This window comes from Triticum aestivum, chromosome 5B (genome assembly GCF_018294505.1).
Source record: "Triticum aestivum cultivar Chinese Spring chromosome 5B, IWGSC CS RefSeq v2.1, whole genome shotgun sequence".
NCBI classification, from domain to species: domain Eukaryota; kingdom Viridiplantae; phylum Streptophyta; class Magnoliopsida; order Poales; family Poaceae; genus Triticum; species Triticum aestivum.
The window spans coordinates 514,398,064-514,414,354 of record NC_057807.1 but is presented as its reverse complement, the minus strand read 5'-3'; the positions used below and the strand labels follow the sequence as shown (position 1 = coordinate 514,414,354).

Sequence of the window (16,291 nt, the reverse complement as noted above, 5' to 3'; positions counted from 1 at the left end):
GACGTACGCGAACCAGCTCGCTTCCGCTGCACAACGATCAGATCAATTCTCTCCACGGCTCACTCCTGATGAAACTTGTGACTAGGCGATCCAAAAACAGAACGGATAAAATTTTGTTGATGCGTGCAACTTATATTTTTTTGACTACCAACATGACCCGACCAAATGTTAGGTTTAAGAGCATCTTCAAGTGAAGATGTATATGCAAAAACAAATATCTCTGAGGCCCAAAAACACCTCCCCAACAGATGGTGTTGATGCAAAACAAATTATATATTCGCCTCATGGAGATGTAAACTACAACATCTCGCGGTGCAAATTTGCATCTCCACCTCTAGGAGATGTAAAACTGATGGCAGCGCGCCAACCGCCTTCATTTCACTTCCGTCAATCCGCCCGTCGGTGATTTTTGCCCTGAAACGCGCCGCCGTCGCCCTTGGCCCATACCCGACCCCGCCGCCGGCCGCGCAGTTATAGCCGCCGCCGACCCACCGATTTGAGTGTGCTACGCTGATGACTGCCCGCCTCTGCCACCGGTGATTTGTGCCCGAAAACGCCGCCGCCGCTGCCGTCGCCCGTCCGTCCATCCCTAACTCCGTCGCGACCTAGCCCTGCCACTGCATGTGTCTTCTAGATGTCAATAAAAGCTTTAGTGCAGTGTGAATTGACTATTATGTTTTTGCATCAATTTTTTTAGGGGGCATCAATTTTGTCTAGTTGACAGTTGCCACACCTTAATTTTTTCCCGTCCTCCGCCTCTGCTCATGGTTGCTTCGTTCATTACTAGCGGTGTGTTATGGTGCTGAGCACACGCGGCGGGCATGGTCAGCTAAATTGCTCGAAGCGCGATGATAGGATGAGGCGATCTTCTGGCTCGCCTTTGCTCATTCTGGGCCATCCGAGAGCTACTGATTGGTCTGATCCGCTTTATTACTGTACAAAATTGGAGGGAAAACAGAGCTCGTGGTTCATGTTTGGACAGCGATCGCACGTCTAACGACTCGGCCCGTTCGTGTCCGTTCATTTTCTTCTTGGAGGGGAATTTCGGAATGCTAAAACTATTCACTGGCGCGAGTCACCTACAGGCAGCCTTCACTCATTCTGGACCGTTTGCCGCGCAAACACGTCGTAACTGTTGAATATTCCGAACTTCTGTTTCGGATGCTATGTTGGATATACGAGTTGAGATGCTCTTTTGTGCATGCCTGCTTTTCCCGGGCCTGTCTCTCTGCCGGGACACATGCTTTCGTACCATCGCTCCTGCAAATCTACTGCGTAAATCCGAATCCAGAAAAGCAGAAAAAGTTGTACCCATTACCCCACGAGCCTTTCGTCCCAAAGTCTTCATTGACACAGCAGAATTATACAGGCACGAGCTCCATATTTTTTTTTCTCGAAATTGTACGCGCTGCATATTGATAAGCTGCAACATATCGCTGTCCTCGTGGCCCTAACCCATCCTATCACCCTTTTTCTGAACAAGAAAATAGATCACATTGTCCGTGCTGCCACTACCACCACCACACCACACCCACCCACCTAACGCCAGTCGGATCGGACCAACCAACACACACAAACGCCCAAGAAAGAACACGCCACGCTTCCTCCTCCTCCCCTCATCGACCCGAGCTCCAGCAAAATCAACCATACATCTCCACATGTCCATACATCCAGAGCTAGCTGACGCAGCCTGATATTTTGGCGCCATTAATCAATCAGTCAACCAGCCCCGAGCTCGCTCGAGCTCGAGCTCACGCTCACGGCGACGTCCACGTCCAGGTCAGAGCCGTTATTTATAGGAAGGAGGGCCGGCCATGTCTTCCTCCTCTCCCTCCAATAGCAACGACAGCGGCAAGAAGAACCCGCTGGACGCCATGGGCGCCTTCTTCTCGGCGCAGGTGAACCGCCGCAAGCTGGTCTCCACGCAGAAGCTGGCCATGTCCGAGCGCTGCACCTCCTGCGGCGACGAGTTCCCGGGCTGCGCCCACCGCCCCGCCGACCGCAAGACGTGGATGGCGGAGCTCGGCCCCGACCGCCTGCGCGTGCACCAGGTGGTGTGGCCGGGCACCCACGACTCGGCCACCAACAAGATCGGCATCCCCTTCATCACCCGCCCCTTCGCGCAGTGCCAGTCGCTCTCCGTCTACCACCAGCTCGCCCTCGGCTGCCGCCTCCTCGACGTCCGCGTGCAGGAGGAGCGCCGCGTCTGCCACGGCGTGCTCGCCACCTACTCCGTCGACGTCGTGCTCGACGACGTGCTGCGGTTCCTGGCCGAGACCGTGTCGGAGGTCCTGGTGCTGGAGATCCGCACCGAGTTCGGGCGCGAGGACCCGCCGGACTTCGCCAAGTACCTGGTGGAGCGGCTCGGGGAGCACCTGATCCCGCAGGACGAGGCGGTGTTCGGCAAGACGGTCGCGGAGCTGCTCCCGAGGCGGGTGATCTGCGTGTGGAAGCCGCGCAAGTCGCCGGCGCCCGGCCGCGGCGAGCCGCTGTGGAGCTCCGGGTACCTGCGGGACAACTGGATCGACACGGACCTGCCGGAGACCAAGTACGACAGCAACCTCAAGTTCCTGGGCCAGCAGCCGCCGGCGAGGGACCGGCGGTACCTGTACCGGGTGGAGAACACGGTGACGCCGCAGGCCGACAACCCGGTGGTGTGCGTGCGGCCGGTCACGAACCGCATCCGCGGCTACGCGCGCAGCTTCATCGCCGAGGCCTTCGCCAAGGGCCTCGGCGACCGGCTGCAGGTCTTCTCCACCGACTTCATCGACGGCGACTTCGTCGACGCCTGCGCCGGCGTCACCAAGGCCCGCGTCGACGGCGCCGCGTGATCCGTACGTTGCATGGGGCCTGCGTGTAGTAATTAGAGCGGTGGCCGCGCGCGATTAGAGGGGTTCGTTCGTTTGTCCTTCGGGTTGTCTTCTCTTTTCGTGGTGTGGTGTGCAGAGCAGAGCAGAGGAGGGGAGCAGAAGCAGAGTGTCTGAGTGTGCGTCCGGGTGGGGATTATTTACTTACATGTGAATTTGGGACACCGTGGATTAATGGTGTTGATGTTCGTGTGTGTGTTTTGTACTAGTGGATTGGGGGTCTGTAAATACAGTGGCGAATTGCATGTGCAAAGGAATAAGCAAAACTGTTTGATGTGAATTGTTCGTTCATCTCAACAGAGAAAAGTCTTCATGCAAGTAGACACTAGTAGGATAGTAAATTTCTAAAAAGAAACCTTGATTACACCATTCCTAAATATAAATCTTTGTAGATAGTCCACTGTGAATCATATGCATTTTTAGAGTGTAAATCACTCATTTTATTCCGCATGTAGTCTATAATGAAATATTTACAAAGACTTATATTCAGGAACGGAGGGAATAGTATCCGGATGGTTTTCATCAACTCTCAAAAAAAGAAAAGGCGAAATACTCGCTTTCAGGATGGCTTTCAACTTGCGGCAATGCCCTCTGCTGCTGTTACCATCGAAGTTACTTGTGATCAGGGCAAGCGTTACGGTTGAGCATTTATTCGACGGTGGACAGCTTCTTTCCACACTAACATCACATCAGGTCTATTTTTTTAAGAAAAAGTAAAAATGAAAATCACAACAGGTCATTTTAAACTTTTAGCTTTTGCTCGTTTGATTTTTCAAACAAAGGTAACAAAGTTAGTATTGTATTTGCGTGCATTTGCAACGCCTTTGCTGTTTGCAAGATGCATGAAAATACAGCTTGCAATTGGTCGATTTGGGAAGGGAGAAGATGGCAAGGTGTTGCCGGGGACGACGCGGCATCGTTGGTCGATGAAAGAAAGTTGGCGGTTGACAGTGCGTGAAAGACCCACTAGTGTAGGATAGGCTGTTGGATTTAGAGGGACAACCAGAGGCGACGACAGAAAGCATGGCTTTGAAGGCAGGGCGGTGAGGCACCAGTTACGATGGTGGGGAGGGAGGCGGGGTTGCGGGGAGGAAGGAGAAGACGACGGCGAGTGACATGAGAAAGAAGTTGAAGCAATCTGAGTTTTCACACAACTATCAACAGAGGTCCAAATTTGTGTACCGGGTGGAACTACATGCTGAATATACTACTCCCACATAAGATACCACAACACATGTGGTGAAGGTGCACCAATAACTTTGCCAGACACGAGCCACATGGCGTCCACTCGAACATGTCCCAATCAATCTCACGCGATTAGGGTCTTTTCCCGTTATTAATTCTTTCTTATCCACGGCGAGCGCGACGCGGCAACCAACACCAAATAATCAGCAAGCTTGACCAACATGGCATACGCGCCAGAGGCCCAAGTATTTGTTGTATGCACGGCCTGTTTAGTTGGGCATGTGTACGCTTTTTGTTTTGCCGGTTAATATCTAGAAACAAGAGCTATGTCTCGCTGCCCGCAAAAAAAAAAAAGCTATCTCTCGCTTTAAGCAAGATTGAAGGAGCCCCCGCTCGCTACAGTACTTGGATAAGCATATTCATTCGATCGCTCGTGTTTTCTTCGCTTCAGTTTTTCCTTTGTTTTTCAACAGTTTCTTTTTTTTCTCCGATATACTATGATTTTCTTTGTTTTCTCATCGGTTTTTTTAGGTATCCTTCGGTTTTTAACGGTTTTCTTTGTCTTTCTTTGTTTAAATATGTTGGTGGGACAAAAAAATGATGGGGGAGAATTAACCGGAGTGAAGCGAGACTATCAACTACTTCATTAGAAGTAGAGATTAAATATATTGGTGGGACAAAAAAAATGGTGGGGGAGAATTAATCGGAGCGAGGCGAGACTATCAACTACTTCATTAGAACTAGAGATTAAATATGTTGGTGGGACAAAAAACGGTGGGTGAGAATTAACCGGAGTGAGGTGAGACTATCAACTTCTCGCTGCCCGTAATGGTAGTATGATAGGTAGTATCATGCATGCCAACTAAGAAATTTTGATGATGTGGCATAGAATTAAATGAAGAAAGAGATGCTTGAGTATCACATCATGATACCGTATCATATTAAATGATGTGCTACTTTGTGTCATGCATGACAATAAATGTTGTACTCTATGATACCAACACATGATACTTTACATCTAGTATCATATGCATGATACTAGTATATGATACTCCCCATTACAACTAGCCTTAGGAGTAGAGAAAACGGGTCAATGAAGTTTGTGTCATACTGCTTTGATAATTGCAGTGATTGAATGATGAAATTCCTGGGGGCGCCTATATTCTAGATGTCTTAAAATGTAAAAAACGAACAGTCCAATCACTTTTTTTAGCTTTTCCCTTTGCATCAAACACCCCAGTTTTGTTAAATATCGATTCAGAAAAAAGGTTATGAAATTAATTTATGTTCAGGAATACAATACTCTGGGTACAATGCTGAAGAATCGATCGAAGGGGCAGAGTTGGGATGGTTCATACTCATATGGTGGAGCTGCCTGATGGGGGCAGCGATAGGCCCGTACCGGTGTAGTCTTGTACTATGTGTTGATATACGACTGTCGTGGGCCTAATTGTCAGGTGAGAGTTTCCTGGACGGGCACTGGTCCATCTGCCATGTTCAAAACGATGCATCATGCATAAATTACTTGAACTTAATTTATCATGAACTTAGGCTTATAGTTTTGCATACCTATGTTGTAGATCAATAGCTCGCGATTTAGCTTCCTTATTTTTGATATGTTCCTAGAGAAAATTAAGTTGAAAGATGATAGTAGTAATGATGCGGACTGGGTCCGTGATCTGAGGATTATCTTTATTGCTGCACAAAAGAATTATGTCCTTGATGCACTGCTAGGTGACAGACCTATTGCAGGAGCGAATGCAGACGTTATGAACGTTTGGCAAGCTCAAAATGATGGCTACTTAATGGTTAGTGCACTATGCTTTACGGGTTAGAACCGGGACTCCCAAAGCATTTTGAACGCCACGAAACATAAGAGCTGAAATTGGTATTTCAGGCTCATGCCCGTGTCGAGAGGTATGAGACCTCTGACAAGTACTTTTCCTACAAGATGAAGGAGAATAGCTCAGCCGTGAGCATGTGCTCAGAATGTCTGGATACTACAATCGCTTGAATCAAGTGGGAGTTAATCTTCCAGATAAGATAGTGATTGACAGAGTTCTCTAGTCACTATCGCCAAGCTAGTAGAACTTCATGATGAACTATAATATGCAAGGGATGACGAAAACGATTCTCGAGCTCTTCGCGATGGTGAAGGCAGAAATCAAGAAGGAGCATTAAGTGTTGATGGTTAACATGAACACAAGTTTCAAGAAAAAGGGCAAAGGGAAAGAAAGGGAACTTCAAGAAGAATGGCAAGCAAGTTGCCACTCCCGTGAAGAAGCTCAAAGCTGGACCTAAGCCTGAAAATGAGTGCTTCCACTGCAAAGAAAATGGTCACTAGAAGTGGAAATGCCCCAGATACTTGACGGATAAGAAAGATGGCAAAGTGAATGAAGGTATATTCGATACTATTGATGTGTACCTTACTAGTGTTCGTATAAGAACCTCCGGCCTTTCCCTCCCATGGGATAAAGGAAAGGGGGGTGCTACCTCTTTAGCACTGCATTGGTTTTCCCATGAAGAGGAAAGGGTGATGCAACAAAGTAGCGTAAGTATTTCCCTTAGTTTTTGAGAACCAAGGTATCAATCCAGTAGGAGGCTACACGCAAGTCCCTCGTACATACACAAACAAACAAGAACCTCGCAACCAACACGATAAAGGGGTTGTCAATCCCTTCACGGCCACTTGCGAAAGTGAGATCTGATTAAGATAATAATAAGATAACTTTTTTGGTATTTTTATGATATAGATTGGAAAGTAAAGATTACAAAATAAAGTAGATTGGAAACTTATATGATGGAAAATAGACCCGGGGGTCATAGGTTTCACTAGTGGCTTCTCTCAAGATAGCATAAGTATTTCGGTGGGTGAACAAATTACTGTCGAGCAATTTATAGAAAAGTGCATAGTAGTTATGAGAATATCTAGGCATGATCATGTATATAGGCATCACGTCCGCGACAAGTAGATCGAAACGATTCTGCATCTACTACTATTACTCCACACATCGACCGCTATCCAGCATGCATCTAGAGTATTAAGTTCATAAGAACAGAGTAACGCATTAGGCAAGATGACATGATGTAGAACTCAAGCAATAGGATATAAACCCCATCTTTTTATCATCGATGGCAACAATACAATACGTGCCTTGCTGCCCCTGCTGTCACTGGCAAAGGACACCGCAAGATTGAACCCAAAGCTAAGAACTTCTCCCATTGCAAGAAAGATCAATCTAGTAGGCCAAACCAAACTGATAATTCGAAGAGACTTGCAAAGATAACCAATCATACATAAAAGAATTCAGAGGAGATTCAAACATTTCTCATAGATAAACTTGATCATAAACCCACAATTCATCGGATCTCGACAAACACACCGCAAAAAGAGTTACATCGAATGGATCTCCAATAAGATCGAGGAGAACATTGTATTGAGATTCAAAGAGAGAGAAGATCTGTGGACCCGAAGGTCTCCAATAAGAAGCCATCTAGCTAATAACTATGGACCCGAAGGTCTGTGGTAAACTACTCACAACTCATCGGAGAGGCTGTGGTGTTGATGTAGAAGCCCTCCGCGATCGATTGCCACTATGGCAGAGCGCCGGAAAAGGCTCCAAGATGGGATATCACAGGTACAGAAGGTTGCGGCGGTGGGAATAGGGTTTCGTGGTGCTCCTCGGTGCTTTCAGGGTATGCAAGTATATATAGGCGAAGGAAGTCAGTCAGGGGAGCCATGAGGCGCGCGCCCTGGACCCTCGTGGCCGCCTCAGCTGCTTCTTGACGTCCACTCCAAGTCTCCTGGATTGCGTTTGTTCCAAAAAGATCGTTCCCGAAGGTTCCATTCCGTTTGGACTCCGTTTGATATTCCTTTTCTTTGAAACACTGAAATAGGCAAAAAAAAATAGCAATTCGGGTTGGGCCTCCGGTTAGTAGGTTAGTCCCAAAAATGATATAAAAGTGTATAGTAAAGCCCATAAACATCCAAAACGGGTAATATAATAGTATGGAACAATAAAAAATTATAGATACGCTGGAGAGGTATCAAACATCCCCAAGCTTAATTCCTACTCGTCCTCGAGTAGGTAAATGATAAAAACAGAATTTTTGATGTGGAATTCTACCTAGCACATTTCTCAATGTAATTTTCTTTATTGTGGCATGAATGTTCAAATCCAAATGATTCAAGATAAAATTTCATATTGACATGAAAACAATAATAGTTCAAGCATACTAACAAAGCAATCATGTCTTCTCAAAATAACATGGCTAAAGAAAGCTATCCCTACAAAATCATATAGTCTGGTTATGCTCTATCTTCATCACACAAAGTATTTAATCATGCACAACCCCGATGACAAGCCAAGCAATTGTTTCATACTTTTGATGTTCTCAAACTTTTTCAAATTTCACGCAATACATGAGCGTGAGCCATGGACATAACACTATATGTGGAATAGAATGGTGGTTGTGGAGAAGTCAAAAAGGAGAAGATAGTCTCACATCAACTAGGTGTATCAACGGGCTATGTAGATGCCCATTAATAGATATCAATGTGATTGAGTAGGGATTGCCATGCAACGGAAGCACTAAAGTTATAAGTGTATGAAAGCTCAACAAAAGAAACTAAGTGGGTGTGCATCCAACTTGCTTGCTCACGAAGACCTAGGGCATTTTGAGGAAGCCCATCATTGAAATATACAAGCCAAGTTCTATAATGGAAAATTCCCACTAGTAAATTAAAGTGACAACATAAAAGACTCTCTATCATGAAGATCATGGTGCTACTTTGAAGCACAAGTGTGGAAAAAGGATAGTAACATTGTCCCTTCTCTCTTTTTCTCTCATTTTTTTATTTTTGTGGGCTTCTTTGGCCTCTTTTTTAATTTGGGCTTCTTTGGCCTCTTTTATTTTTCATAAAGTTCGGAGCCTCATCCCGACTTGTGGGGGAATCATAGTCTCCATCATCCTTTCCTCACTTGGGACAATGCTCTAATAATGAAGATCATCACACTTTTATTTACTTACAACTCAAGAATTACAACTCAATACTTAGACCAAAATATGACTCTATGTGAATGCCTCCGGCGGTGTACCGGGATATGAATCAAGAGTGACATATATGAAAGAATTATTAAGGTGGCCTTGCCACAAATACGATGTCAACTACATGATCATGCAAAAGAAATATGGCAATGATGAAGCGTATCATAATAAACGGAACGGTGGAAAGTTGCATGGTAATATATCTCGGAATGACTATGGAAATGCCATAATAGGTAGGTATGATGGCTGTTTTGAGGAACGTATATGGTGGGTGTATGGTACCGGCGAAAGTTGTGCGGCACAAGAGAGGCTAGCAATGGTGCAAGGGTGAGAGTGCGCATAATCCATGGACTCAACATTAGTCATGAAGAACTCATATACTTATTGCAAAAATCTATTAGTTATCAAAACAAAGTACTACACGCATGCTCCTAGGGGGATAGATTGGTAGGAAAAGACCATCGCTCGTCCCCGACTGCCACTCATAAGAAAGACAATCAATAAATAAATAATGCTCCAACTTCATCACATAACGGTTCACCATACGTGCATGCTACGGGAATCACAAACTTTTAACACAAGTATTCCTCAAATTTACAACAACTCCACTAGCATGATTCTAATATTACCATCCTCATATCTCAAAACAATCATCAAGTATCAAATTTCTCATAGTATTCAATGCACTTTCTATGATAGTTTTTATTATACCCATCTTGGATGCCCATCATATTAGGACTATTTTTATAACCAAAGCAAATACCATGCTGTTCTAAAAGACTCTCAAAATAATATAAGTGAAGCATGAGAGATCAATAATTTCTACAAAATGAAACCACCGCCATGCTCTAAAAAGATATAAGTGAAGCACTAGAGCAAACTTGTCTAGCTCAAAAGATATAAGTGAAGCACATATAGTATTCTAATAAATTCCGAATCATGTATGTCTCTCCCAAAAGGTGTGTACAGCAAGGATGATTGTGGTAAACTAAAAAGCAAAGACTCATATCATACAAGATGCTCCAAGCAAAACACATATCATGTGGTGAATAAAAATATAGCTCCAAGTAAAGTTACCGATGGACGAAGATGAAAGAGGGGATGCCTTCCGGGGCATCCCCAAGTTTAGGCTTTTGCTTGTCCTTGAATTATCTTGGGGTGTCATGGGCATCCCCAAGCTTAGGCTCTTGCCACTCCTTATTCCATAGTCCATCAAATCTTTACCCAAAACTTGAAAACTTCACAACACAAAACTCAACAGAAAATCTCATGAGCTCCGTTAGTGCAAGAAAGAAAAACCACCACTTAAGGTACTGTAATGAACTCATTATTTATTTATATTGGTGTTAAACATACTGTATTCCAACTTCTCTATGGTTCATACCCCCCGATACTAGCCATAGATTCATCAAAATAAGCAAACAACACACGAAAAACAGAATCTGTCAAAAACAAAACATTCTGTAGTAATTTGTAACTTTCGAATACTTCTGGAACTGTAAAACTCCTACAAAAATAGGAAGTCCTAATAAATTTGTATATTTATCTACTGCAAAAAGAATCAACTAAAAGGTACATTTCAGTGATTTACTAAAATTATTCTCGTGCGTGCAAAAGTTTCTGTTTTTCAGCAAGATCAAATTAACTATCACCATAGGTTATCCTATAGGTTCTACTTGGCACAAACACTAATTAAAACATAAAACCACATCTAAGCAGAAGCTACATGAATTATTTATTACTAAACAGAAGCAAAAAGCAAGGAACAAAAATAAAATTGGGTTGCCTCCCAAAAAGCGCTACCGTTTAACGCCCCTAACTAGGCATAAAAGCGAGAATAGATCTAAATATTGCCATCTTTGATATTAAATTCATAGGTGGATCTCATAATAGATTCATAAGGTAATTTGATTTTCTTTCTAGGAAAGTGTTCCATGCCTTTCCTTAATGGAAATTGGAATCTAATATTTCCTTCCTTCATATCAATAATTGCACCAATCGTCCTAAGGAAAGGTGTACCAAGAATAATAGGACATGAAAGATTGCAATCTATATCAAGAAAAATAAAATATACGGCACATAATTCCTATTTGCAACAATAAGAACATCATTAATCCGCCCCATAGGTTTCTTAATAGTGGAATCCGCAAGGTGCAAGTTTAAAGAGCAATCATCAAAATCACGGAAACCTAGCACATCACATAAAGTTTTTGGAATCGTGGAAACACTAGCACCCAAATCACACAAAGCATAGAATCCATGATCTTTAATTTTAATTTTAATAGTAGGTTCCCACTCATCATAAAGTTTTCTAGGGATAGAAACTTCCGATTCAAGTTTTTCTTCATAAGATTGCATCAAAGCATCAACGATATGTTTGGTAAAAGCTTTATTTTGACTATAATCATGAGGAGAATTTAAAACATATTGCAACAAAGAAATACAATATATTAAATAACAATTATCATAATTAAATTCCTTGAAATCGAAAATAGTGGGTTCATTGCTATGTAAAGTTTTGACCTCTCCAATCCCACTTTTACCAAATTTAGCATCAAGATCTAAAAACTCTGAATCATTGAGACGCCTTTTAACTAAAGTTGACTCATCTTCAATCCCATCATTATCAAGATTCATATTGCAAAACAAAGATTTAATAGGAGACACATCAATCACTTTTAGATCTTCATCATTATTATCATGAAAACTAGAAGAACACACTTTTACAAAGCATTCTTTCTTAGCACACATCCTAGCGGTTCTTTCTTTGCACTCATCAATGGAAATTCTCATGGCTTTGAGAGACTCATTGATATCATGCTTAGGTGGAATAGATATAAGTTTCAAAGAATCAACATCAAGAGAAATTCTATCCATGTTCCTAGCCAACTCATCAATCTTAAGCAATTTTTCTTCAAGCAAAGCATTGAAATTCTTTTGAGAATTCATAAATTCTTTAACACTAATCTCAAAATCAGAGGGCATCTTATTAAAATTTCCATAAGAGTTGTTGTAGGAATTACCATAATTTTTAGAGGAATTACTAGGAAACGGCCCAGGATTGAAGTTTCCTCTATAAGCATTGTTACCAAAATTATTCCTACCAACAAAATTCACATCCATAGATTCATTATTATTCCATATCAAAGTAGACAAAGGCATATCATTAGGATCAATAGGAGCACTCTTAGTAGCAAACAATTTCATAAGTTCATCCATCTTTCCACTCAAAACATTAATTTCTTCTATCGCATGAACTTTTTTACTAGTAGATCTTTCCTAAAGTGATTTCCATAAAAGTGCCTCCCGCGGCCGAATCTAAAAGATTTCTAGAAGCAAAATTCAATCCGGCATAAATTTTTTGTATGATCATCCATAAATTCAAACCATGTGTAGGGCAATTACGAATCATTAATTTCATCCTCTCCCAAGATTATGCAACATGCTCATGATCAAGTTGCTTAAAATTCATAATATCGTTTCTAACAGAGATGATCTTAGCGGGAGGAAAATACTTAGAAATAAAATCATCTTTGCACTTATTCCATGAATCAATACTATTTTTAGGCAAAGACGAAAACCAAGTTTTAGCACGATCTCTAAGTGAAAAAGGAAATAACTTCAATTTAACAATATCATTATCCATGTCTTTCTTCTTTTGCATACCACACAAATCAACAAAGTTGTTTAGATGAGTAGCGGCATCTTCACTAGGAAGACAAGAGAATTGATCTTTCATGACAAGATTCAACAAAGCAGCATTGATTTCACAAGATTCAACATCATTAAGAGGAGCAATCGGAGTGCTAAGAAAATCATTATTATTGGTATTGGAAAAGTCACACAATTTAATATTATCTTGAGCCATCGTGACGAGCAATCCAACACACAAGCAGATAAGAGGCAAGCAAAAAAGAGGCGAACGAGAAAGAGAGGGCGAATAGAACGACAAGGGTGAAGAGGGGGGAGAAAAATGAGAGGCAAATGGCAAATAATGTAATGCGAGGGAGATGAGTTTGTGATGGGTACTTGGTATGTCTTGACTTGTGTGAAGACCTCCCCGGCAACGGCGCCAGAAATCCTTCTTGCTACCTCTTGAGCACTGCGTTAGTTTTCCCTTGAAGAGGAAAGGGTGATGCAGCAAAGTAGCGTAAGTATTTCCCTCAGTTTTTGAGAACCAAGGTATCAATCCAGTAGGAGGCTACACGCAAGTCCCTCGTACCTACACAAACAAACAAGAACCTCGCAACCAACGCGATAAAGGGGTTGTCAATCCCTTCACAGCCACTTGCGAAAGTGAGATCTGATAGAGATAATAATAAGATAAATATTTTTGGTATTTTTATGATATAGATTGGAAAGTAAAGATTGCAAAATAAAGTAGATTGGAAACTTATATGATCGAAAATAGACCCAGGGGGCATAGGTTTCACTAGTGGCTTCTCTCAAGATAGCATAAGTATTACGGTGAGTGAACAAATTACTATCGAGCAATTGATAGAAAAGTGCATAGTTATGAGAATATCTAGGCATGATCATGTATATAGGCATCACGTCCGCGACAAGTAGATCGAAACGATTCTGCATCTATTACTATTACTCTACACATCGACCGCTATCCAGCATGCATCTAGAGTATTAAGTTCATAAGAACAGAGTAACGCATTTGGCAAGATGACATGATGTAGAAGGATAAACTCAAGCAATAGGATATAAACCCCATCTTTTTATCATCGATGGCAACAATATAATACGTGCCTTGCTGCCCCTGCTGTCACTGGCAAAGGACACCGCAAGATTGAACCCAAAGCTAAGCACTTCTCCCATTGCAAGAAAGATCAATCTAGTAGGCCAAACCAAACTGATAATTCGAAAAGACTTGCAAAGATAACCAATCATACATAAAAGAGTTCAGAGGAGATTCAAATATTTGTCATAGATAAACTTGATCATAAACCCACAATTCATCGAATCTCGACAAAGACACCGCAAAAAGATTTACATCGAATAGATCTCCAAGAAGATCGAGGAGAACATTGTATTGAGATTCAAAGAGAGAGAAGAAGCCATCTAGATAATAACTATGGACCCGAAGGTCTATGGTAAACTACTCACAACTCACCGGAGAGGCTATGGTGTTGATGTAGAAGCCCTCCGTGATCGATTCCCCCTCCGGCGGAGCGCCGAAAAAGGCTCCAAGATGGGATCTCACGGTTACAGAAGGTTGCGGCGGTAGAAATAGGGTTTCGTGGTGCTCCTCGGTGTTTTCAGGGTATGCAAGTATATATAGGCGAAGGAAGTCGGTCAGGGGAGCCACGAGGGGCCCACAAGGGTGGGGGGCGCGCCCACCCCCCTAGGGTGCTCCCTGGACCCTCGTGGCCGCCTCGGCTGCTTCTTGACGTCCAGTCCAAGTCTCCTGGATTGCGTTTGTTTCAAAAAAATCGTTCCCGAAGATTTCATTCCGTTTGGACTCCGTTTGATATTCCTTTTCTTCGAAACATTGAAATAGGCAAAAACAGCAATTCGGGCTGGGCCTCCGGTTAGTAGGTTTGTCCCAAAAATGATATAAAAGTGTATATTAAATCTCATAAACATCCAAAACAGGTAATATAATAGCATGGAACAATAAAAAATTATAGATACATTGGAGACGTATCAGGGGGGAGGGCGCTACCCTCCTCTACCTACTTGGGGTCCCCTACTTGGGCGCCCCCTTGGTTGCTCCTCCCTCCCACCTATATATGTGGGAGGGGCGCCTAACATACAACAAACAATTTCTTAGCCGTGTGCGGCACCCCCCCCCCTCCACCGTTTACACCCCGGTCATATTTTCATAGTGCTTAGGCGAAGCCCTACGGAGATAATTTCACCATCACCGTCACCATGTCGTCGTGCTGCCGGAACTCATCCACTACCTCACCGTCTTGCTGGATCAAGAAGGCGCGGACGTCACCGAGCTAAACGTGTGCTGAACGCGGAGGTGTCGTACGTTCGCTTGGATCACGGAGAAAGTTCGACTAATCAATCGCGTTGTCAAACGCTCCCACTTACGGTCTACGGGGGTATGTAGACACACTCTCCTTCTCGTTGTTATGCATCTTCATGGATAGATCATTGCGTGTGCATTATTTTTTTCGTTTTCCGTGCAACATTTCCCAACACAAATCTACGGCGAGTGCGCAAGCGAGGAGTCTGTGGCGCCATAGTCGCGGCGAACCTAAAATTCCTCGCGGAGCAGCATGCGCTCTATGAGGCCTCGCGTGCTCAAGCCGCCGCTCATTACAGAGAGGCGCCCAGCAGGACACGGAAGCTACCGCACAAGCGATGGCGCTGGCAGGCGGGCGGTCGAGGACGAGAATGCCGCCAGTTGTGTGTCCTACGCGCCGCCGGGCAACTTTCAGGGGCGCATGTGGCGGGTGGACAATGAAGGACCGTCGACGTCCATCATCGACCTCACGTCCACAGGCACCGGCGACGGATAGGTCGCGGACTCCGACGAGGATGAGTAGGCCATGGAGAGCTACGGGGGCTCGAGTCGTAGGTGGGCCGGTTCGTCTCTCATGTTCTACTCTTTCTCGTCGGTAACCGCACCTTCACTTCACGAGTCTTGAACACCGTCGCTCATGGAGACGGCAGATGGAGGATGTGGCCGCCGATGCAGAACAGAAAGGAAGTGGGGACGGGTGCCGCTGTATGATAGGTTTAGGTCCGGCTGCTTTTTAATAAAAAAATTCCGAAATGTAAATGTTTTCATCTAGTTTGTATGAAAATCAGCCGGTTTGCATGAATTTCGTTCGGTCTATTGAAACGCGGTTTGAATTATTCCCTCCGTCCGAAAATACTTGTCATTGAAATGAATATATCTAGATGTATTTTAGTTATAGATACATTCATTTTCATCAATTTTGATGAAGTAATTCCGGACGGAGGAAGTATATGCGGATGTCATTGGATGGCAGGCTCCTTCATTCGTGTCGGAAGACTGACCCCCCTTTCCATGATCAGATGCGGGAGGAGATATCCTTATTAGCTAAGTTAGTCCCACTATGACTAGTCTTTACTCTACTCTTTTCTTTTTCTTGACATAATGCTGAGACAAGCTGACAAAGTTATCGTAGTTGGATATCGTAGTCTACGACAACCTCTACATTTGACGTTAATGAAATCATCTACAAATGCTTCCTCGTGAA

General features: G+C 43.6%; 1 protein-coding gene across 1 annotated transcript; it reads left to right on the top strand.

The window, feature by feature from the left end:
* The first annotated feature begins 1,508 nt into the window (after positions 1–1,508).
* LOC123112863 (uncharacterized) lies at positions 1,509–3,147 on the top strand. The gene has a single exon (XM_044533963.1). The coding sequence runs from the start codon at positions 1,815–1,817 to the stop codon at positions 2,829–2,831; it is 1,017 nt and encodes a 338-aa protein (XP_044389898.1). The 5' UTR covers positions 1,509–1,814; the 3' UTR covers positions 2,832–3,147.
* The last annotated feature ends 13,144 nt before the right edge of the window (positions 3,148–16,291 follow it).